This window comes from Acipenser ruthenus, chromosome 8 (genome assembly GCF_902713425.1).
Source record: "Acipenser ruthenus chromosome 8, fAciRut3.2 maternal haplotype, whole genome shotgun sequence".
NCBI classification, from domain to species: domain Eukaryota; kingdom Metazoa; phylum Chordata; class Actinopteri; order Acipenseriformes; family Acipenseridae; genus Acipenser; species Acipenser ruthenus.
Genome location: NC_081196.1, coordinates 23,936,362 through 23,961,958, shown reverse-complemented (window position 1 = coordinate 23,961,958; position 25,597 = coordinate 23,936,362). Strand labels below are relative to the sequence as shown.

The following is a 25,597-nucleotide window of genomic DNA, read 5'->3' as shown; positions in this document are numbered from 1 at the left end:
CAGGCACAGTGCAAGAATGTGGTTCTATATTAATTATTGTTGTTGTTGTTGTTATTGGGGATCCAGTATACTGGTAGTTCATACGAGTTCAACACATTTCTTAGTAAATGCTAATCCACTTTATGGAACTTCGTTATGTAAGTTTTGCAGCAAGCTGATGTTAAGCCCAGAATTTGTCTTTTTGAACAAATTTGTGGGAACAACATTATTTTTTTTACAACAACTGCAAAAACACATGGGAATGTGGTTGGAGGCAGGAATTCAATAAATGATTAAATGAGTAATTAAGGTTCCAGCCATGGGTTTTAGAATGGTTATTTTTGGAGTTAATGTTGGTGTTGGAGAGAGAGTATGTGTTTTTGTGTTCTGTGCTGTGCCGTTCGTCCGTGTTTGTTTACTATAAACCTTTTATTTTGGCCCTTGTACCTTTTGTTTTGTTAAATGTGTTTTGTTTAGAGTTTCTGTCCATGTTGAAAAGAACAGTTGTAGCAACACATGGGGACGTGTAACGCTATATTTATTGGAACCCCGCTACTTAGTAAAGAGCAACTGGCTTTTGTTGCAGAATACTGTAGACTTGTCACACTGAACAGTGCAGTCCTAGTTTATAAACATATTGTTAGAAACAAAGGCATATAAGTCATTTGTACTCACTCTCAGGCACTCGAATCTCTTGTGGCAGTGGGATTGTAGGACTGTTGTCATTCAGATCCACGATGACCACAGTGACAGTAGCTATGCCAGCTAACTTTGGGCTTCCCCTGTCTGTCGCCGTAACCACCAGCCTGGTAATATATAAAATTGAGTTTGAAGACTAATATTGTAAGTGAACAAATTTAATTCCTGAACCAACAAGTTTTTTTTTAGTTGATCTTATTTGTTTTTAGCCCTTTTGGCGACTGTAGGATGTACAGTTGTCCAGTGGTTATGTCAAGAAAATTACGATTCGGAAGCAGGAGATTTCGATTTTTTTTCACCTGTTTACCCACTGTCTCACTGTGTGACCACATAATGTGGAATATCTCATATATTCAAGAATTAAACAGCTAAAACTCACTTTGTGTGAGTCCAGATTTCTCTGTCCATTATGGCTGCTGTTGTTATACTTCCTGTCAGGGGGTCGATTTTGAAGAGCCCACTCATTGTAGACGACTTAATAGAATAGGTCACCTGACCATTCTGGCCCTGGTCTGGGTCATCTGCCAATACCTGCCGAAAAAAAATCAAGAGTTTCCAACCTGTGTTTCCAACTTTTGAAAATAGAAGTCTGAAAATATGCAAAATGACCTTGTAGAAAAACAAAATAAAAAAACTAGCAGATCATGAAAAAAAGTGTTACTTTAGATCTTTCATGGGCATTTGATAACAACAGATTCTGCAAGTACGTATGGCAATGTCTGATTTTTTTCATTCAATAGCCATGTCTGTTTTCACATTATGATCAATTTGGTGGACTGTGAAAGAGATTCAAAACACCAACTATTGTAGGCCTAATTGATCCTAAAAAAATAGCAAGTGGTTTTAGAAAATACAGCTAATGTGTCTAAATATATTGGCAGTTTCAGTTTTATCATTACATCATTAGCTATATAGTGAAAGACATCACAAAGACATTAGATTTAAAGATAAATAAATGTGTGGTTACCATGGCATCAAAAGCCTATAAATACCTCCAATGTTTGTTTTCCAACACACTTTCTAAACACACATACCGAAATGTTGGGAAGTTGGCTCTTTAAAAAAAATCCTGGTTAGACTGATAGTGTCTTAATAAAACACAATAATACCTGCATCCCCTCTCCCTCCCTCACACACACAAACAACTTTGTGCTAGCCAGTTGGCACTTCCCTTGGAAAACGTGAGAAATTCTGGATCTCGTACAGGAGACTCTTTTATTGCCTTTAAAAACGCTTAAGGAGTCCCTTCGCTACAGCCTTCCTTGCATGCCATTGCCCCAATTGGGAAGTTAAAAATGATTTGATTCAACCAATGCATCTAACTTGCTAAACTGTATTTTTTAACAAGGTAATTTTGTTGCTTATTAATTAAATTCTAAAACAATGTTTTTGGCAGGGCACTAAAATAACAATGCAAAAGTTCAATGAGACTGTGAGAAGAAAAAAGTCTTTAAATGCTGTAGCAGTAAAACCATCGTTTGAAGGAAGATGTGTTAGGCAGTTCAGACAGACAGCATTCTCAAATCAGGGGGTTACAACTTTAGCTACAAAGCAGATTAACAGAGAATACTGATTTACTGATTACAAGACCAAGTAGCATTTGGCTGTTCTGTGTAATTGGCATAACTGGATTGTTTTTAAGGTGTGAGGAGAATTATCAGAAATGTAAACATATTTAACGCTTACAGCTGTGGATTTATAAAGTAAAAATGACTTTTCAAATCATGTAAATCTCTGACAATCTTTTTGCTAAGAAAAAAAACATGTTCTGTTTTTATTAAAAAATAATGTATGATGTCCAAATCTGTGATACTCTGTGATACACAATTTATTTATTTATTTTTTGCAGTAAGTAATGTTAAATTCCTTTTAAAATATGTTAGTATTATAAAATACGCTCTTGCCCAGCTGTGATGCGGGACCTTTGTTGGAAAGAAGGAGAAAGGAAAGAATATTTGCCTATATTACCACATTACATACAGAATGGCTACTTGCATAGGACACTGAAGATGATAACTCTACACTCTCTCATCAAGCATTTAATCCTATTGTCTTGGTATGATTGATCACAGTAGCAATATGCATTGTAAATTGTACATTTATAAATGGTAGAAAGTATAACCATGGGAAAACCATGGAAAAACTGCAACATTACTGTGCAAATTTAATGTGGTAAACTTTTATAAGGGCACAGCTGAAGAAAAAAAAAATCCAGCTACTTCTTATTTAACAAATAACAGGAGTAGGTATTCTGCTCCCTTGTGGGCTACGGTTACCTGGATGATGGGGAAGTCGTAGCCCTGTGCCTCCCAGATATAGGCGATGTAGTTCTGAAGCTGGAATCGTGGTAGGTTGTCGTTGACGTCCTGAAGGTTGAGATTGACAGCCATGAAGGAGAGAGAGGATGCAGAGTCTGCTTTCACCACTAAGCGGAGCCGTGGAGTCTTCTCAAAATCTAGGCCATCTGAGTTCTGCACCCAGATATCACCTGTGTGCATTTATCAACAAGGAACAAAAGCAGGTAAGTAACAGTACTCTATACTTAATATTCTTAAATAAACAGATGGGGTGGGTAAAAAAAATATGATAGTACATATAATAATAATAATAATAATAATAATAATAATAATAATAATAATAATAATAATAATAATAATAATAATAATCTGGGTTGTTACCTGTGTTGGGACGGATGCTGAATGAATTGAGTTTATTTCCACTGAAGATGCTATAGCTGATTCCTCTTCTGGAGCCATCACTGTACTGCGCCTGGATCTGAACCACTGCTGTGCCTGGAAGGGAGTACAGAGGTAATGGCGGACCAGGTAGGCTACATGGAGCTTTTTCACAGTATGTTGCATATTGCATGTACAGCAGTATACATATACATTACATAGAGACAGCAATGGTATTGTTACACCCTGTGGTTTCCTTGAAATGCACTTGGATGCTGAGTTCATGGTTCAGTTCTTTGAATGTATGTATTTATTACTTCTGGAAGTTTTAAAAAATATACAAGATGGGCCTGATTTTCATTCTTGGCATTAAGGTGGTGCTGCCTCTGCTTTGTGGCTTGATTCTCTTAAGTGGTTTGAACGACAATTCCAGTCATCATCCACCTATGTTTAAAAATAATACCCCATTTACAAATGATTGCTATTCACTTCATTCACAATGTAGTTTTCATAACAATGATTGCGCTTTGTAAAGCTAGTGTAAATAGAGGATAATTTTGCACAAGTGGAAATGAAAATCAGGTATAGCATAGCCCCTTCATTACACCTCAAAACCAGGTGTAGCAGAACAAATATTTGGTAAGACATTGTAGTAATAATAATAATAATAATAATAATAATAATAATAATAATAATAATAATAATAATAATAATCACACCCAGCCAAGAATGGCAACTTGGCGTACAGATTATTCAATTGGCATACAGATTTGGCTGAAATCTGTGCTGCTGGTTGAATCAACATCTAAATAGGTAAGTGTAGTTAGTTTGGTAGTTAAAATCATTGTTTCCTGAGGTAACTACATGTGCACTTAATAATTGTAATTAAGTTTTGTTAACTGTGCTGGGCTGTGTTGAATTGTGAGATTGATTAGAATATTGTGTTAAGTATACGGCTCTTTGCCTACAGGATAGTATAAATTGACAATCAGTGTCTTAGAACACCAGCCGTTATAAGCACCAGCCATCGAAGGACCACACGTCCAAGGCAGTCAGAGTGAGGACAGTTGGAGCGAGGACTTTTTCCAAATCTCTTCAAAAGCCTACTAGAGGCCTCATTCCTACTCTGACACCATTCCTACTCTGAACGTCTGGATCCCCTGGACAAAGCGTGCTCACTCTTTCTCCTTTCCTAGAATGAACACTGGTAAGTACTTGCTTCAGATACCGCTACCAACTTCCTCTCCCCCTGCACTGCCTGCTACAAACTGTAAACTCTCCTTCCTGAATTGCTGTTCTCTGACTAACAAATCTATGCTTCTCAACGAACTTATAACTGATACTAATCTTGATCTTCTCTGTCTAGCAGAAACCTGGCACTCTGTAAATGACAAGCACTCGCTACATCGATCCACCCCAAATGGTTACTTGCTCTTTGACAAGCCACACCTCACTGGTCAAGGTGGGGGCACTGCTGTTATTGCGAACTCTGTGCTTGCTGTCTCAACTCTCTCTATGCCTCTTTGTTTGAGCATCTCGCTATCAAGCTCCCCTCTCCCATGTCCCTCACTCCTGCTGTTATCTATCGTCCACCAAAGAATAACTCTGCTTTTATTGCTGTTCTCGCAATTCCACTCCCTAATCTGCACTTCAACTGACAAAATTCTACTCCTAGGTGCCTTCAACATTCATGTCGACTTGCCGCCTTCCCCTCTAGTGACCGACTTTGTCACGCTCCTGGACTATCTTGGGCTCTCTCAAACTGTCAACACTCTTGATCTGCTCATCACCAGGGGTCTTGATATCTCCAATCTCTCAGTCTCAAATATCTCTCTCTATCTGACCATTTCTTAATCACTGCCAATATTAATCTTCCTGCACCTTGGAGCACATTCTACAACAAGGACTATCTATATAGGTGGGACGGACCACACTTAAACAGAAAGGGAACCAATCTACTCGGAGAAAGGATCCTTGAGGTCCAGAAGCATTTAAACTAGAAAGGAAGGGGGGAGAAAACAAAAAAACAGAAGGGAGACCACATCAAAACAAGGGCAACAACTCAGGTTAGACAACAATTAAATGTATTTATCTTAATGCTAGAAGTCTCAGAAACAAAATGTTAGAACTTGAAGCTACTGCACTAACAAGTAACTACGATATGATAGGTGTTACAGAAACTTGGTTGTCTGAGAGTGATGGAGACTAATATAATATTAGTGGGTACACACTGTATAGTAAAGACAGGCAGGACAGAAGAGGCGGAGGGGTAGCGCTCTACATAAGAAATAGTCTTGAAGTCCAGGTGTTAAATCAGGACAAAGAAAACAATGCAGAATCAATATGGGTCAGAATAATGGACAAAAATTCAAAGGGCATAATAATAGGAGCATGCTATAGACCGCCAAATTCAGACGCTGAGCAAAATAATCTGTTATACAATGACATTAGAAATGCATGTAGAAAAGGAGAAGCCATACTAATGGGGGATTTCAACTTCCCCCGTATAAAATGGGAGAACCCGGTGGGGAGCATGACGGACGAAATTGAAATGGTGGAAATGACAAATGACTGCTTCCTAACGCAATTTGTCAAGGCACCGACTAGAGGGGAGGCATGCCTTGATTTAGTCTTTTCAAATAACGAAGACAGAATAACTAAAACAGAGGTCAGAGAGCCATTGGCAAACTCAGACCACAACATGGTCTCATTTGAAGTGTTTTTTAAAACCCCCAAAGTAATGACTAAAGCTAAGGTTTACAATTTTAGAAAAGCAAACTATGAAAGCATGAAACAGAGACTAACAGAAGTAGATTGGAGTAAAATAGAGAAAACATCCACAGAAAAAGGATGGCTGTTTTTTAAAAATGTAGTACTAGAGGCGCAAAACAATTACATCCCAAAAGTAGACAAATCTAAATCTTAAACAAAATGGCCAAAATGGTTTAATAGATCAATTAAAAAAATATTCAGCAAAAAAAGAAAAGAGTACTTGGAACTGCAAACACAAGTCAAAAAGGAAGTTAGAAAGGCCAAGAGAGAGATAGGAATCAATATTGCTACGGGGGCTAAAACCAATTCCAAAATGTTTTCCCAATATTATAACAGCAAGAGAACATTCAAAGAGGAGGTTAAATGTCTAAGAGACACAAATGACAAAATCATAGATTTTTATTGATGATTGATAGATTGATACATTGAATGTAATGCAAAGTCCATTTAATCGTTAACTTAAATGGCTAACGACTGTGTATATTTTGTATTTTATACAATACAACAGTTATACTGCTTGCCCTTCATAGTACTTTATCCTTTGGTTAGCAAAAGTAGTAAAAGACATGAGAGAGAAGCCATGAGTAGATTTGTTTAGCACTGACCTGAGGCTGCATTTTCTTGCAGGGAGACATCTCTGGCACTGCGTGGAAAGCGGACTCCCCTGTAGTCCTCCTCCTTGACGTAAATGACCACCACCCCTGTGGATAACTGTGCAGGTGTGCCCTGGTCCGTGGCCACCACATACAAGGTCCTCTCCATTTGGGTCATGGAGGACAGTGGGGCCACTAGTCGTATTTCACCTGTGAAAGAGTTTATACTAAACCCAGCCACCAGGGAGGCAAAGCGATAGAAAATGGATGCATTGGCCCCAAAGTCTTTGTCTTCTGCTCTCATGGTGGCCACCACTTGGTTGATTGAGACGCTGCTGGAAATGTTGATGATGAGTGGGTCCTGGATGAAAAAGGGCGAGTTATCATTGACATCTTTGATATTGACTGTCACCCGTGCGCTTGCATTCCTTGGTTTGGCAGGGGAGGAGTCCACAGCATTCACCAGGAAGCTGTACGCTGCTCTCTTCTCCCGGTCCAGCAGATCAGCTGTAGTGATCTTCCCGGTCTCCTGATTCACGTTGAACATGCCTAGTGATTCATTGCTCAAGTAGTACAGGACCATGCCATTAGTTCCATCGTCAGCATCTGTGGCGGTTATGTCAAGCACCAAAGTACCAATTGGGGCGTCTTCAGAGATATCAATAGTGTAAGCGCCTTCTTTGAACATGGGGTTGTTGTCATTGACATCCAGGACCTTAACAACCACGCTGGCTATGCTACTCAGCTGGGGTGTCCCATGATCCCGTGCTTCAATGGTCAAATAATATCTGGCAATCCTTTCTCTGTCAAGAGGCTGGGAAGTAGAGAGGACACCAGAGTTGCCATCGATATGGAAATCACCAGCTGGGTCCCCTGCTACAACAGATCAAAGGAAGTGTAAGCACTTTGTAGATGATGTTATCAATAAAGTAAATAACCTAGCATAAGGGCATATGCAGAAATAAAGACATTGTTATTGGCACTGATCACAGTGTTTTTCCTGACATACATCTCAATGGGTGAAAAATAAGTAATAAGACATAGTGTGCAATAGGTATTTTGGAAAACTTATGAGAGTAGTTTATTTCAACACCTGAATGTATACTGTCAATATATTTTAATAAATAAGGATCAAATAAACAGTTCTTTCAGATGAGATGCTGAAGTAGGATCTGTCTTCATTGTGGGGGTGTGAACATTCTCGTGCCACTGGTTCAAGGATTTTTCTAGCTGTACTGAAATTTAGAGTATTGTAGTAAAATTAGCGTTAGGCAGGATTTGGAGTCAGAAATCTACATTACTGCTAAATAAAACCAAAAATCATCATAAAGCAAACATAGAATGACATTTTTAAATTGGGAGGTTTATACAAAAAATACTTTAACTAAATGCTTGCAATCTTAGTTGTCAAGGCTTAGCCGTTACCATAGACACGGTCTGAAGGGAAACAGAAGCTCTGACTAGCACTTGCGCACATGTATAATTTGGAGTGAGTCGTTTGAGAATTCAAGTTGTGATGGAAGAGAAGAGACGTTTGTTTCTAAAATGCCTAAACCACGCATAACAATTAAACAACGCTACAGATAATTTGAGCATGAGGGGATGTAAGCAGCTGATGGCGACAAAATAACGATGTGCAGATTTTGCAACTGTCGGCTGGATCGAAAGATCGAAAGGTACTGTCGTTAAGCATTAGCTGTTTATTACTTTTCAGGAAAATATGGCTGTTTGCTTATCGTTTGTATTAGCATGCTAATTCTTTGTTTTATTTCAAGTGGTGCAAACTTTGCACTGGGGCAAATGCTGTTTTGGTTTTGAATAATTTTAAAATGAATGAATCTGCTTTACTTAGTGTTTAAATACTGAGAAACCCCAAGCTTGTATACTGGAGCCCTGCTTCAGTGCAATGGGATTGGAATACAATTCCTATCTTTTTTTAATGGGTAGATTGTTGTATGTGCAATTATTATGACAGCCCCACAATAGTAGGGCAGTGTAAATATATGTTTTTTTTTTATTTTACTTTATCTTATTGTATTCTTATAGAGGACATGGGCAGTATTTACTGTAAATAGGCAGTTAATTAAAAAGAGTGGGGGACTCTATGTTACTGTTACTGCAGCTAATGAGAAATTATGGCAACGAAATTATTTTTCTGTGCGAGGTCTGTTTGTCAAAATGTTTTTTTTAAAAAGCGTATAAGTAAGCAATAAGACACAACGGGGTGTCGGTTGTGCTAGAATAACCACACGCCCAGGGGCGTAGTAAGCCGTAGTAAGGGTGATGTTGTGACTTGTCTTTTTGTTGTCACATGTAAATGAAGACGCTGTTTGCTGTTTTAAAGTGGGGATCTAAAATCAGGTTCATAGATCGTCCCACTGTGGGACAATTTAAAAAACAATTCAGGCCAGCTCGCAAGCTTGTGTAGCTGCTAACTGAATATTGTGTGCCAGCTGATGTTATCAATTCAGCAAATTAACTTCTTAAAACTATTTTATTTCAGTCTTAGATGTAGTTTTCCAGTCCATATTATTTTTTGTTTGTGCTGACTAATCATTAAAAACTGACACAGCCTAAGAGGTTACTTTTTTTAGTATTCCGCTCTTCTTTATTGGCTTCAATTGTATTAATTTAAGCAGTACGAGAGAGAGGTCTCTTGTAGTACTCACAGCTTCATTTTTTTCCTGACCTTTTTTTAAAATTATTACTGTCGGTTCCATTAACGAACTGTTGCGGTCTACACTCTCCCTCCTCCTCAGCTAAGAACCTCGGAGTCACCCTGGACCCCTGCCTCTCTTATTCTCAGCACATCTCCACTCTGGCACGCACTTGCCGATTCTTCCTGAGCAACATACGAAGAATCCGACCCTTCCTCACCAACTATGCCACCCAGCTCCTGGTCAAGGCCCTGGTACTCTCCCGCCTAGACTACTTCAACTCCCTCCTGGCTGGCCTCCCTGAGTCCGCCACCCGTCCACTCCAGCTCATCCAGAACTCCGCTGCTCGCATGGTGTTCTCTCTGCCTCGCTTCTCCCACGCAACTCTACTGCTCCGCTCACTCCACTGGCTCCCGATCACTGCTCACATCCAGTTCAAGACTCTTGTACTCGCCTACAGATGCCTTGACCAGACTGCACCCAGCTACCTCCAGACCCTCATCTCTCCCTACACCCCCACTCGACCTCTCCGCTCCTTCTGCACTAGAGACTGGCTCTACCTCCTCTACGTTCCCCTGCCTCCACAGCCCGCTCCTTCTCCACCCTTGCTCCGCAGTGGTGGAATGACCTTCCTACAGATGTCAGGACTGCCCAGTCCCTGACCATCTTCCGGCGCCTCCGCAAGACTCACCTCTTTAGACAGCACCTGTAGAACTCCTCTTTCCCCTCTGGACACTTTATCACTCTTCCTTAATGCGCTTTACTTGCTCTTATCTGCTCCCTATTTTACTGCATTTAATCCTGTACTTTAGAGTACTGTAATCTGTCACAAGTGTTATTTGATCTGTAGTATTTTGTATTAATTATATCCTGATGTAACTATCACTGACACTGTTATCAGCTCCAGTATTGAATCGTATTTTGTCATATACTTGTACTTGCTAGAACCAAAGTCATTGTATTTATATCTTGCTCTTAATTGTATTATTACTTGTACTGTGATTCTTGAAATGTATTTTTGTTTACGACTGTAAGTCGTCCTGGGTAAGGGTGTCTGCTAAGAAATAAAAAATAAAAAATAATAATAATAATAATAATAATAATAATAATAATAATAATAATAATAATAAATCCTTCAGGAAGTGTGGACATTGGGGTCACCAAAAAACTTAAAATTTACATGGAGGAAGTCTGACATGGTATTATTATTTTGTTTTTATTGGGGAAAAAATGGCGGCCATTTTTAAACACTTGGCACAATAATATCTGTTTGTAAAAAGTAATAATTCAATGGCAGATAAATTAATTCTGTTTTAAATACCATTATACACAGCTGTAACAATTACTATATTCACACAATTATTGTTTTGAGATTCAACTTTTATTAGGGAGCTCCCCTAAATCCTGTGTTTAGAAAGATACAGGGTGTTAATGCTTGTGACAGACTAGCCATCTGCCCTGTGCGTGCGTGTATTCACTGCTGAGTGACAGGCAGGAGATCGAGACAGAGGTTGAAGATGATACGCCCCGCAGGTAGACAAGATTTATTTACATATCAACACACAGAACCTGTTACGTGACACTAGCAGCAATGGTTGCGTATGGAGCACATACAACACAGTGTACCAGAACTTTGGTATGATCTACAATCTCAACTAATCTTCTCTGTTTAATAATAAACTAGCGTTGCTGAAGAGATTGATCATGGCGGATAAATGGTTAGGGCGGATATGTAACGGGCAGATACGAGACAGATTATTGTAATAACTTCCAACTATAGCTCTCACCAACAATCTTGTACTCCACCCTGCCATTCTCTCCAGAATCGTGGTCCATGGCTTTCATGGTGAACAATGCCACAGGCTCCTGGTTCTCTGGCACCTCTAGGTGGTATGAGTCTTTCTCAAAAGCAGGCGAGTTGTCATTCTCATCCAAGACTGTAATCCTCACTGTCGCTGTGGCAAAATTAGGAGGGAGTCCACCATCTTTAGCATAGACTGAAACAGAAGAAGCAGTGGATTAAAACCCATCTTGAACATGAAGAAAAATTATAGCTATTCTTCAGATATGGAACTGTCCAGGAATGGGACTATAACTCAGTCTAACAAACTGGTCAATGGCACACAGAATATCCCTTTTCAATTATCCCTCCCATTTTATCAGAGCTGCATAACATACATTAAATTATGCCTACAGTAATAACTTTCTATTAGGTACAGTATATACCATTAATAAGACAAGTATTGTTAATAATAGGTCAGTACTAGAATAAGAGAACAGGTGTCCCATTTCATTACCTGTGACAGTGTAGCGGTCTTGCACTTCACGATCAAGGACTCGGGTTGCTGTTACGACTCCTGTTGCTTGATCAATGGTAAACCCATCCTCCACTATCCCTCCATATGTCACAAAGCCATTTGAACCTGAATGAGGATACAAATGTTAGGCTACATGGAACTAATCTGAAAGTGTGCATTCTAAAACTTAGCTGCAAACTATCATAATAAAATGTGTCAAATGTAAAGGAAGAGCGTTATTTTCAATGGCATTATTAACAAAGTTGTGCAGTTACTATTTAAATTGTCACAACATGAACGTATAAACCACATGCAGGTAAGTTACACACTATGGGCCCTATTTTGAAACAAGAGCACACTTTCTTAAGGGAAAACCAGAAGCAAGAAAAAAGCTTAGGTTGGAGGAGGTATAATTCTTTGTTATGAGTAGATTTTTTTTTTCTTTGAGATTCCACTTTTGTCTTTGTAAAAAGGGCCATATAAGGATGGTAATTACAGAGCTACCTACAAAAAAAAAAAAACTATTACCTTACTCCCTTTTGTTTGAAAGATTTAACATCCACTCCACGTGATAAAAAAGGTAATGATAAGTAACCATACGTAACCCTGAGATAAACAAGATAAACCTGACAATTGTATTGTACTGAATAACTCATCTGTACAGCTGTGGCATCCCAGAGTGCTATACAAAGTTAAAAACAAAACAAAATAGCTCAAATATATAATACACTCCAGTTACAACCAATTATATAAAAGCACATTAAAAGTAGGTTTTCAATATAGACTTAAAATAATCCAATGTTTTAACCTACCTAATGGTAACCGGAATAGAGTTCTACAACCGAGGAGCACAACAGCAGAAAGCTCTGGCTCAAGTTCATTTTAGACAACTTTTTGGAACAACTAAAATTTTCTGATCTCAAAGAATGAGTCGGAATATACAGAGTTAGTATTTCTTGGAGATAGGATGGCCCTAATCCATGAAGGACCTCATAAGTTATTACAGCAACTTCAAAATCAATTCGGTAGCTCACTGATAACCAGTGTAAGGACCTGAGTAGTGGAGTAGAACAAGCATTCTAGGTTTAGTGGCAGGTATACCAACAAACAAAAGAACACACAGTACTGCGAGTGAGATGATAAATGCGCTGCTTGCACATTTATTAAATGAACAAAATAAAAGGTTTAAACAAAACATGAAACACTTGCACAAAACAAACGGCATGTTGGCCAAACAAACAGACAGACAAACAAACAGTGGACAAAACAAATGAAAGAGATACAGAACAAGTACCGTGCTGTTTCCACTCCCAACATGCGTAGCAATTGTTATGATTTTATAATGTATTTCTCTCTTCTCTCTCCCATTCTCCACTGTGAACACACCAACCCTGTGTGCGTGAAACATTCATTCTTTTATACAGCTGTGCCGGACTCGATTGCTAATCAATCATTCACTTGAATCTCGGCACAGTCTGCACGTGGACTAATTGTGCACTTCCTGTGCCCCATACAAATACCCATTTTAATTTGCACGTGAAGAGATTGTGCAATCCCTGTATCTAAATACAATTATACATTTTACATCACCTGTGCTACATAACCCACACTCTGTTCACCACTACAATAATACATATAACAGACAACATGAAACATAAAATGCACACAGGGGCGGGGCACCCAGCCACATGCATGTATCAACATATCCTCATATCTGGCACAGACTTTAATCTGCCAACATTTTTCAAATGATAAAAAGCTCTTATGATGACAGAATTCATATGGAAAAAAGAAAGCTTGGGGTCCAAGATAACATCCAGGTTCTTCACTCTAGTGGAAGGTAAAATGGAATTGCCATAAAAAATAATATTGATTGGATTACATAAACCCAGTTTAGAGCCAATTAACAAAAACTCAGTTTTATCTGGGTTTCTTTTCAACCAGTTAAACACTTTGTAAGGGTATGCCATATTTGCCCACGCTGTATATCTTTTTGGGTGTCGGAGAGAAATTAATTTAACACAAATTTTTCAGTTTTTTTTTTTTTGCTAAAGTCAATTTTATTTCTAGTGCGAGTCCAGCCAAATATCCAACTACAAATATTTCCTTACAAGCTGTACATTAATATTTCAGTACTTAACTACATCTCTGACATTTTTTTTTCCATTTTAATCATCATGATATTCTGCATCCACTAATAAGAAGGTGACCATCTCTGTTGGTTTATAAATTCTAAAATCAATCAAAGTGGTCTGTCTGATTTTCAGATATGTGCAGTGCAGTTTCACAGTAATTCAAAACAGACTTGCAGAAATACAGTACAGGGGTTAGAACAGGCTCAGTCAGTGGGGTCAACCTCTTTGGCTCAGTGGTAAAGCTGACTTAAGAGCCCCTTGTTTGTGGTTCAAGCCCTGGCTCTCCACAAACCATCCAGCCAAGACTCATCAATAATTAATTTATTATTATAAATCGTCTTTAACCATTTAATCTGCAAGAAGAATGAAAATGGTATTTATATAGCTTTTTAAACAAATTATGTCTGAAATTGTGTAACGTTAGATTGTTATCATAACCCTGGGTCCCTGAAATAGAACTATAACCTTTACCTAATGAGATATAATCTCTTATAGCCCGAATTACCTGAGCACTTATATCAAAACTGCTCCTTTAAGAGCCCTGTATGCATCAGACGTCGTCTCCGCCACCAGGAGATAATGACAAGTGACGCATAAGGCTCAGCGCCATTTTGTCTTCAGGCCTGCTGCGTGTGAAAGTAATGACCTTGAAGAGTAATGGTTTCAGGGAACCGAGGTTATGATAATAACCTAACGTTCCTTTTCAAATATGAAATGTAACCATTAACTAATGGGATACAACACCTAAGCTGTCACAAGTGAAGGACTTGCATAACCGGCAGATGTGCTAAAAAGGAAGGTAAATTGCCTTTAGCATTCTGGCCGAGGATCGATAAAACTCCATGGCATATAGTCCATAGTAAAGTGAGGGAGAACCCTCATGCAGTGTATATGCTGCAAGGTTACACTAAGTAACCTCAGCATTTAACACCAGAAGTCCAAAAAGGGTGTATGGCTAACTACCCCAGGACTAAAAGTGGAACATAATAAAAATGTCTTAAAAAGCAGAACGAGTCGCTGCTCTTAACACTCTGGTCCCAAAACCAGAGTTCTGCTAATCTACGACATTCAGTCGGTAGAACCTGGTAAAAGTATGAGGCGTGGCCCATACTGCAGCGTTGCAAATGTCTGTGACGGATGCGCCCTGGAATAACGCCCAGGAGGTTGCAAGGCCTCCTATGGAGTAACCACTGACCTCTTCTAGTGGGGGCAGGTTGGCTCGTATGCAATCTTGACCGTGTCTGCAATCCACCTCGACAGCTGCTGTTTAGACAGGGCTTGTCCGTGGAACTAGACCCGAAGCAAATAAACAATTGCTCGGATTGCTGCCAACTCTGGGTGCGGTCAACATAATATGGCAGTGCCTTAACTGGACAGAGCGTATGGAACTTTCTTTCCCTGTCAGACTGGAAAGTAGGTGGATGGAAGGCCTCCAATTACACTGACTGGTTGATATGGAATGCAGAAATGCTTTAGGGAGAGAAGCAGGATTAGTGTGGACAGTAATCTTAGTTCTGGCCTCTGCAAAGAAATAAATAAAAATACAGGCTTTCACCTGCATTGCATTGCACCTGTTTGCATTTCACTTACCCGCTGGTGGAGGTAATAGCAAGCAGTAAAGCTGTCTCTAAGGACAGGAATTTCAGCTCTGCTAAATATAGGGACTCGAATGGCGGTCTTGTAAGTATGTCCAGCACTACATTGAGCTGCCAGCGAGGGTCCTTTCTAGGGTGTCTGTGACATGTAAAAACATGTTATTTTATTGTTAATTGTTTTGCAGCATGGATGGGGTTAATCTTCCCCATCCATGCTAAACTCATGCAGAATGTCTCCAGATTGATTAATTTATTACTAATTTGGAGATGGTCATATGTATAAAAACCCACAGCTTTGGCTGATCGAGGTTGGTGTGTTCAGAGGCAGAACGTGAGTTGTGAGATAAAGAAAATAAATAACAATTGCTACGCGTGATAGTTTAGACTAGCACAATACTTGTTTGATTCCGTGTTTTGTCTGTTTGTTTTGGCCACCATGCCATTTTGTTTGTGTTTTGTAAAAGTGTTTACGTTTTGTTCAAGCCTTTTATTTATTATTAAACTCGCGCAACAGCGCTTCACAAATACCACTCTGTGTACGACATTTCCATGGCCTTATGTCACCACAGAGCTATCCGTGACAGGATCTTAACCTCTGAGTACCTTCAAAAGTGATCCTGGGGAGACTGAGTCAATTGTGCTCCTCGGGAGACAGAGTCAATTTAAATATGGCAAGCCAAAATAGCTGCCAGGTAGACCTAAAGTGTGGAGGGAGATTTCCCTTCATCAAACAGGTCCTGCAAATTTGCAGTATATCTGACATGGGGCAAGTCGTGGGGTCCAGTGCACACGACTGACACCACGTCTGGAAGACACTCCATTTGTAGCTGTACTGGGAGTGCGTAGACCCTGGCCTGGCATTCTGCTTGAACAAAAGTTACTGTATTTCTTGCTCTTATTGTATTACTTGTATTGTAACACTTGAAATGTATTTTCTTTACGATTGTAAGTCGCCCTGGATAAGGGTGTCTGCTAAGAAATAAATAATAATAATAATAATGAAGGGTGTCAATGACCCTGTCACATAACCCGAGGTGACTCAAATGTCTCAGCTCAGGGCCAGACCTAGAGCTGCAGAACTGTTTGGTCTGTATGCCCCAGAGTGCCATTCACCTGACTCAGCAGGTCGCGACAGGCTGGCAACTCTCATGGCTGACCGTACAGGAGCTGTGCCAGTAACGAGAACCAGGCCTTCCTGGGCCACTTCGGGGCTACTAAGAGCACCCGAGCCCGGTCTTGCCTGATCTTCTCCAAGCACAGTGTAAGCAGTGGCAACGGTGGAAAAGCATAGAGCAGTCTTGGGCCATCTGTGGGCTAAAAGGGAGTGGGGACTCGGTTGTCAGCACTGCAGGGGAAGAATGTGGCGAGTCATGCTGCGCCGTTGTCAGAGATGGAGTGGTCCCTGACACAGCGGGCCAGCCTGCTTTCCTACATGTCCTATGAGCAAAATGAGCAAAAGACGCGCAAGAGCTGTGGTCTTTAACTGCTCCCTCTGCATGCTCCCTTCCCAGGCAGTGGATGCACCTGTCGTGCTTACCATCTGCTGGAATGTTTCTCTTGCAGCCAGCACAAGCGTGAAACCCAGGCATGGTGCAAGGTTGAAAAAACAGTTCAGGCGTGCAATGTATGAGCACAAGAACAACAACAACAACAACTCCAATTTATATATGTGCAGACCTGCACATCTCAAGAACAGACAGTAAGCTGACTGGTGCTGAAAACTGTTGTGTACACAGAGTACACAAAAATGGAGCACTTGTAACAGACTTGGTGTCAAACCGAACCGGGTCACTGGTACCGATTCTGGTATGAACCAGATGGCTGGTACCAACCTTGGTACCAATAAAGGTGACTGGTACCTACTTTGGTACTGACCAGGTCACTGGTACCGGCTCTGGTACCGACTGGTCCTGGGGAACTGGCTCTGGTACTGACCAGGCCACTGGTACAAGCTCAAGTACCGACTGGTACCGGCTCTGGTAGAGACCAGGGTACAGGTTCTGGTACCAACTGGTACCGGCAGAGCGAGTCACAGGTACCAGCTCTGGTACCAGGACAAGTGGCGTGCAGGTGAAAACCTGAAAAAGCCACTGACAACTGCAAGCATGCACTGTTAAACATCCTGGGGGCAGGGATGACGTCTGCCGCATATGGGGCTCTTAAAGTTGCAGCTTTGATATAAGTGTTCAGGTAATTCGGGCTATAAGAGATATATCCCATTAGGTAATGGTTATATTTCGTACTTGAAAGGGGAATTGCTTTCCATTTCTGTTCACATAAAGGTTGTTATTCCATGAACCAGAATTGAAATGTTGTGCTTTTGTTCCCAGGCCACTTAAAATAAACACTTGTACTTACAATATTATTCATTAGAATATTTAATCACTTTGAGTACTAGACATTTAATATGTGAGCTAATACTGTGTCTATCTACAATCAAACTACTGTTTTCAACAGCAATGGTAAATTGTTTCAATCTCTTGGAGCCTCAAACTCTTGTTTAGCTGCTTCAGGTGTTACCTCATGAAAAGGAATACCAAGAAATAAAACACATGACTCTCTTGTCCCCACTTTCAAGGACCTAATCCTGAAAGACATGTTATTGGGAGTATATCTGTCCTGGCACCTGGTTGCTTATTACTACCATTCAACCAAATGGGGGATATCAAAATCCAAACACACCAAAGTTGGGCCAAACCAAATAGATCAGCAGCTGAGTATTCACTATCTTGCTAGTCAACTTTTTAAACAGATGAACTGTACTAATCATCATGCTTTATACCGACTTGTGTTAACAGTTTGCCACATCAATCCATCCTAACACTGATAATCTTTAGACCTGTTTGCATGTTGGTTAATGTCATCAAAATGACATATTAACAGCCTCAGTGTCAACATCTGGTGCTGCTGTGTTAGCTCAGCCATTCTCTAATATACTGTAATGTTGTCTTCTGGGCATAAACAGTTTAATAACTTTAGTGGCACTAATTCTAATTCTGGGAAACCAGATTGCATTCCAGCACTAACAGTCTGGAACAATGACTTGTTTACTTCAATAATTGGTTCTGGAGTGAAAGTTTATAATCCCTGTTTTATGTGTTTCTGACTCAGAAAAAGAAATGAACCACACTACTGTATCCAATACAATTCAAAACAGCTTCAGCTGTTTGTGTTTGGTTAGAATATGAAGCAGCCCTCTCATCAATCTCCCCCGCCCCAGTTTGATTACCTTGGTCACAGTCTGTAGCAGTGACTGTCAGTACAGAGGTGCCAGCATGCTGGTTCTCTGAGATTTGTGCCTCAAATTCAGCTTCCTGGAATTGAGGGGCCTCATCATTTACATCGATCACCTGAACAGACAGTAGCTGCAAAGTGGTGCGCTGGGGGGAACCATGATCCTCTGCAATGATAGTCAAGTTGTAGAGTCCTTGCTCTTCCCGGTCCAAAGCCTTCACTATGGAGAGGGAACCTGTTTAAAAACAAAACTGTGAGAGGCTGGGAAAGGCCATTGGAACACACTTCGTCCTTATCCTTGTAGTTTTAACCACACTGTATTCCACACTGTATTCCAGCCTATCACCCAACTCTAATCATTTGGGGGCACTATGTGGCTTTTTTTTAATTATTTTTTTTTTTAATTTAGTCATTGCCAATTATTTTATAGGCTCAGCTCACCGCTACCACCCCTGCGCTGACTTGGGAGTGGTGAAGATGAACACACTGCGGACTCACCATGCAGCCACCCAAGAGCTACAGCGTCGGAGGACAACACAGCTCTCAGGCAGCTTACAGGCAAGCCCGCAGGTGCCCGGCCAGACTACAGGGGTTGCTGGTGCGCGGTGAGCCGAGGACACCCTGGTCGACCTAAACCCTACCCCCCACGGGGCGATGCTCGGCCAATTGTGCGACGCCCACTGGGAGCTCCATGGTCGGCTGTGGAATAGCCTGGACTCAAACCAGTGACATCCAGGCTATAGGGCACATCCTGCACTCCACGCTGAGCGCCTTTACCAGATGCGCCACTCTGGAACCCCCACTATGTGGCTTTAAAGCCTGTTCTGGTGTAATAAGGATTTCTTCAACTGTTTGGAGTTTATTCTTATTTTTCTAAACCCTCGCCAACCTTAGCAAACACTGTTCCCACGTGTTTAGCTCTATGTTGCCTACCTGAGAGCCCCTACCTAACTCTAAACTAGAAATGCTTGTCTGTTTGAAACAATAAGCACAACAGCACAGAAAGACACAGGCAAAACTAAAGCCTTCTGGGCCCTAGAGCAGTTTAACATCCTACTTTAATAGGCTGGAGCATGAAAGTTGTGGTCATATTGATTCAATTTAATTCTAGCTGTTTTAATTTGTGCAGAAGTACTGTGGTATGTAGCACACAAACTTAGGCACTGTATGGGGGGATGGTGGCTGTTTTATAAAAATTGTTTTTGTTATTAAAATACCTTAATAACAAAGTACTGTAACTCACTTTTCTGTTTATCTTTCCAAAACTCAACCACACAGCCTCCCAGTCCTTTAACTAAAACCACAAGGCAAGGCCACACTGTTTCCCAGTCTCTGAGCTCACTAGACCAACCACACTCCTATATTTTCCAGTAGACTACCTGACCATTTACAAACTCAGTAGGTGAATATATCTCCCAGTTCTTCAGCCCTGGTCCAATTGTTAAGAACTCAATGTTACTATATTTTTGTAACTGTATTTTTTCTGCTTGTCTCACTGCTGTAATGTATCTATTCCCTTTAGTCTCATGGACCTTCTGTGTGAATAAATAAGTATAACTACAACCCTTAAAGCAAGAAGAAAGTTCCTGTTTCTGTGGGTGATCTTTTCCCTGCACAGACGTTTAAAAGTACACATGCATCTTTTTGATAGTAAAGGGGCAGGTAACCTACCAGAGTTGGGGTTCAGATTGAACCTGCCGCCAGCATTCCCTGATTGAATTTGGTATGCCACACGTCCACTCTCCCCCAAATCAGAGTCTCTGGCCATCACATAGAGGACAACAAAACCAATTGGCTGGTCCTCCATGACACTGACAGCGGTTGGGGAGCTAAAGATAGGTGCATTGTCATTTTCATCGGTCACAAAGATTCGCGCTGTCACAGAGCTGGAGCGCCGCTGGCTAACGTTAAGAGCTTGGTCCACTGCCTGGACGATGAGGAGGAGGGAGGGTGTAACTTCGCGGTCCAGGCTCTTTCCCAGAGTCACAACCCCAGTCACAGGGTCTAGTGCCAGGTTCTCATCATTAGTGGGCCACTGCTGGAGGATGGAATAGTGAATGTCACTGTTTGGGCCACTTCCATCTTTGTCCACAGCCTGGAAGGTATAAATGGAGGATCCAGCCACCATGTTCTCTGGAATGACAATGGTCACCGGGTCCTCTGGGAATTGCGGCACATGGTCATTGCTGTCCTGCACGTCAATGTCTACTAGGATGATCCGACTGGTTGGGTAGGCTCTGGAGAAGTCATCCACCTCAATCTGAAGGGTGTAATGTGCCCCTTGCTCGTAATCTAGCTCTCGTGCCAGATAGATATCACCCGTTAGTCTGTCTACCACAAATGTGCCGTCGCGGTCAGTGCTGCCCACTACTGTGTAAGTCACTTGACCGTCCTCTGGGTGCCGCTGGAGGTCTTTTGAGCCCAAAGAACCCACCACTGATCCTGGTTTGATACCCTCTAAAGACTTCAGGGTAAAAGTGGGCGAGCCTGGGTGGGGCAGGAACTTACTGGGATTCAGGACCTGTAGGAGGAAAATAATTAAAATATTGATATAGCATATCCAAAGCCCTTTTTTTACCAGTGTTTATTATTGTAACCATTGTGTGTTGTTTGGGGAGCAGGTGCAAGGGCTTTTCCTTAATTAACCAAGCAAAATGTCAATTAACCAATCTATCAATTAAACCCCTATTTAAGCCCTGGGTCTGTTTTTGTTTGTGTTTGCTTATTGACCCGCAGTGCTGCAGACCCCATTAGTTGTTTTAATTTCTGCCATCCGTGCTCCGTGCTTCATTATGCGTTGCCAGGCTTTCGCTTGCATTTTTACATTTTCTATGCTTTGGTAGTGAGTAAATTTGACAGGAGCATTTCGCCCTAATTTGTTTTCATTTATATGCATTTTGTTTTTTGTTTACATTATTTTTTTGTGCTTTGGTTGTGAAAATATTTTATAGCAGCGGTTCCCATGGTTTGTTTTAATTTATATGTGTTTGTTTGGATCTGTGTACACTCCGCCCTGCTCTGTGTTACATTATCGTCACGACTACGTTGGTTCTGTCTACATTAATTGTGGCAGTATGTATTCACCACTCCTCGTTCTGGCATCCAGTGATTCCCTGTGCAAATTTTGTAGTGGTTTGTCTTTCAAGGTCAGAATTAAAAGGTTTGTTTCTGTTATTATTTGTTTATTTTATTATTTGTTTATTTAGCAGACGCCTTTACCCAAGGCGACTTACAGAGACTAGAGTGTGTGAACTATGCATCAGCTGCAGAGTCCTTTCAATTACGTCTCACCCGAAAGACAGAGCACAAGGAGGTTAAATGACTTGCTCAGGGTCACACAATGAGTCAGTGGCTGAGGTGGGATTTGAACCGGGGACCTCCTGGTTACAAGCTCTTTTCTTTAACCACTGGACCACACAGCCTCCTAAAATGTTAAAAGTCCATTTCTGCTATCTGCCTAAATGCTTATTTACCTCCAGCTTCTGGGTGGGCTCCAATGGTGGTGCGCACACATTGAATTATGGGGTTGTTTGTCCTATTCTGCTTGCTGTGTGCTTATGAGTGTACTTGTTTGAGCCAGGGGTAAACCCTGTATCCTTTACTAACAACTTGCTTCATCTATGCCAGTGTTCCTTTTGGCCCCTTTGCATGTTCATTTCATTTTCTCTTTCAGAATTCCTGTCGTCCGCGTGGCTGCCTCGGAGGTCAGCCGTGCCAAAGAGCAGGCATTCCTTGTTAGTCGGGGCAACTTTTAATCTTCTCAAATGTATCCTCTATCCTTCTCTTCATTTTCCCCTTAAGGGAAAGCAAAGCTTGCTTCCCAGCCTTGGAGGTCGATTGATGTCTCACCTCAGTGTGGTGAAAACACATTATCTCTATTACTATGAGCCCTTGCTACTGTACAGTGAACAATAACTAAATACTGGATTAAAAATGTGGCAAAAAATGAACTCCCCACACATGAGCAGATCTAGCATTGCTGCTTGACTGTTTCACTAAATTCTTCAAGATACACAAAACCTGTGACCCCTCCCCACCTCAACAAATGTATAACATACTGTGTCAAAGTGGTTTGCAGTGTGCAGGTGTAGTGGTGATATGATTATGAAACAGGTTTCATGTTTATAATCCTGGTCTGGTGACCACATGAATAATCCCAGGCAATACACAGCAATGCGTATTACACTGTTCCAAAACAACAGGTTGCAGTCCCGAAATAATAAGACACAGTTCGTAAATAATAAACCCAGTAGAACACACACAAAGACACACACGTTCACAAATCCAGAGTGAGTGCTATAGCGCTCATGGTGAAATACAATTTATCTGTATACAATGGTGCAGTGTTGTCCGGATTTAGTGCTGGCCTTAAGCGACAGCTCCGGATCATGTTAGCCATCTAATAATAACAAACAAGTGGATTTTTAGACATGACAAAACTCTCACTGTAATTCACAGTACTCCTTCCGGTTCAGCTTAACCATAAACAAAGGAATAGGGCAGCAGTGTGGAGTAGTGGTTAGGGCCCTGGAATCCTGACCGGAGGGTCGTAGGTTCAATCCCGGGGGGGGGGGGGTGGGGGAGACACCGCTGTTGTAACCTTGAGCAAGGTACTTTACCTAGATTGCTCCAGTAAAAACCCAGCTGTATAAATGGGTAATTGTATGTAAAAATAATGTAATTGTATGTAAAAATAATGTGATATCTTGTAACAATTGTAAGTCGCCCTGGATAAGGGCGTCTGCTAAGAAATGTAATAATAATAATAATAATAATAATAATAGATCACCTTGCTACGTCCCCTTATATACCGTCAGTCACACCCCCTTGGTTAACGAGTGCAACCGTTTCTCCTCCAATCCAAGGTTGCCAAATCGCTTCCCTTCTGGGTGATGACTTGCTGTACATAGCCCCACCCCCTTTTCTAGATGGCCAACATCCACCTAACCCTGGGAATGAATTGTCAGGCCATCCAGTCCAGGGCACTCTGTTCCCTTTACACAGCGCCCTCACAGGTCGGGAGGGAGATTTATAACCAAGATTCATTCTTTCTCTGTCACACATACTTTGAGGAAATGTTTCTTTCAGTGCAGTTTGGAATCACATTTGCAAGTACATGTAACATACTGAGAGTAAAACTATAATAAGCAAGACTTGGATTTACTAAAACATGAAAATAGTTTTAACATTTTTAAAAACCTTTGCCTGTTTTTTTTCCCACTCTGTTTATAGACTGAATTCAACTGCTGAGGTACAGGTGTTTTAGTTTATTGCATCACAGATACGAAATCATTGCCAAATATTAATGGTGCTTTGTGGAATTCAGATTTTTCTTGATATTCGTTCAGTTTTATAACTGCTGAACCCTAGGGGCACTATTCTGGTGAAATGAGTGCAATCGCAAACGCAGTGGTTAAAGTCAATTGCGTCTCCCTGCAGGGAGTGGCTTCTCCAAAAGTGTGATTCTGATTAAATTAAAAACCCAGCGCAAGCACATTTAGTGGCACACTGACAGCGGCCAGCCAATCAATGCTGAGTAGGTTGGGGAATCTGCTATCCAATCAGGGCCAGGCAACAATCCCTTTAAGAGACAGAATGCGCTTGCGTCACCACAAGGCACCGATTTTGAATGTCGCACAGCAGTAGCAGAGCAAGAAAAAACAGCGCAAGTCAGAACAGCCAAGAGAATACGTAAACCACACTTCATGACACAGGAGATTGCTATATTAATAGAAGAGGTAGAGGCAGTAGGGCAATAAATTATCATTTATAATAATTATACACGGCACATTATTTCTTGCTCTTATTGTATTACTTGTATTACTTGTATTGTAACACTTGAAATGTATTTGCTTACGATTGTAAGTCGCCCTGGATAAGGGCGTCTGCTAAGAAATAAATAATAATAATAATAATGGCATTGACATTACTGCATGTAAAGTGTAAATACTTACACACTCCCTGTTCTGTCTGCCAGTACCAAACGGAACTAAAAAGATGACATTTGAGGTCCTTTATCAGAGATTTAAGCCCTTGTATTGACCAATCAGGTTAAAGGGAATCTCCGATCCATTTTGTAATTCATTATAATGTTTCAAACTAGTACAGCTTGTACAATATCAGGCAGCGACACTGATATCTTGTTTCAGGTCTGCCGATAGTAGTGACTTATTTCAATCACGGAAACAAAGCAAATACATTATGTCAAGTTTACACAGCAGTTAACTCGCTGCATACAGGGCGTGATTTGATGGGGGGATGGGGTGGGGAATGGGGGGATGGGATGGAGGGGGGGGGATTTCACTGGCTCTGCTTTTTTTTTTTATCCCTGGGACTGCACTTTCAGTTGTCATCCCAGGTTGGGGGGGGGGGGGGGGGGGGAGGGGGGGGGGTTGAAAGATTCTGAATTTACAATGACTTTCTTCAGGACATTTTAAACATCTGATATTTAAAATTATAAATGATGCTGTATCATTTTTGCACAAACTGACTTCAAAAAGCTTGGTCTAAGCACAGACCGTAAGATCAGTATCAGTATTAACTACTTGTTTTAAAAAGGAATGGAGTTTGGTTTCACTGGAGCCAGATCATGAAGTTCGGCTGTATAAAGTGGATCAGGTTTGGATTTCACTCACCCATAACTGTCATCCAAAGTAGTTCTTTATGCACCGTAGCAAGGCAAGTTAACCAATGAAAATCAACTACTTCAAAGTCATTCAGTTGCTGTATTTCAAAAATTTGTTTTTTATTATCATCGTAAGTGTACTATACTAAAAAAAAACTTTTACCCACCGTGTTACCCAACGAGTCACCCGCTGAGCAGAGTGGAAACAAGGTCAAGATTAACAACTATTAACTTCTGCAGATTAAGCTGTAAAAATAAGTGTGCTCTATTATGTTCCATTTATTGTTGTTACACTCTGTAGTTATCAATGAGGTTATGTGCAATAATGCAAGTACT

The 25,597-nt window shown here is 40.9% G+C and overlaps 1 protein-coding gene across 1 annotated transcript in view; it reads right to left on the bottom strand.

Moving 5' to 3' along the window:
- Positions 1–25,597, bottom strand: part of LOC117407413 (protocadherin-16-like) — a 228,691-nt gene that overhangs the window by 9,944 nt on the left and 193,150 nt on the right. The window contains exons 10-18 of the mRNA XM_034012413.3: positions 20,308–21,157; positions 18,632–18,871; positions 11,673–11,798; positions 11,163–11,372; positions 6,731–7,594; positions 3,357–3,470; positions 2,955–3,166; positions 1,058–1,209; positions 655–785 (exon numbers count right to left, since the gene is read on the bottom strand). Of these exons, the coding sequence (XP_033868304.3) occupies positions 655–785; positions 1,058–1,209; positions 2,955–3,166; positions 3,357–3,470; positions 6,731–7,594; positions 11,163–11,372; positions 11,673–11,798; positions 18,632–18,871; positions 20,308–21,157 (2,899 nt within the window). The remainder of the gene's footprint in view (positions 1–654; positions 786–1,057; positions 1,210–2,954; positions 3,167–3,356; positions 3,471–6,730; positions 7,595–11,162; positions 11,373–11,672; positions 11,799–18,631; positions 18,872–20,307; positions 21,158–25,597) is intronic.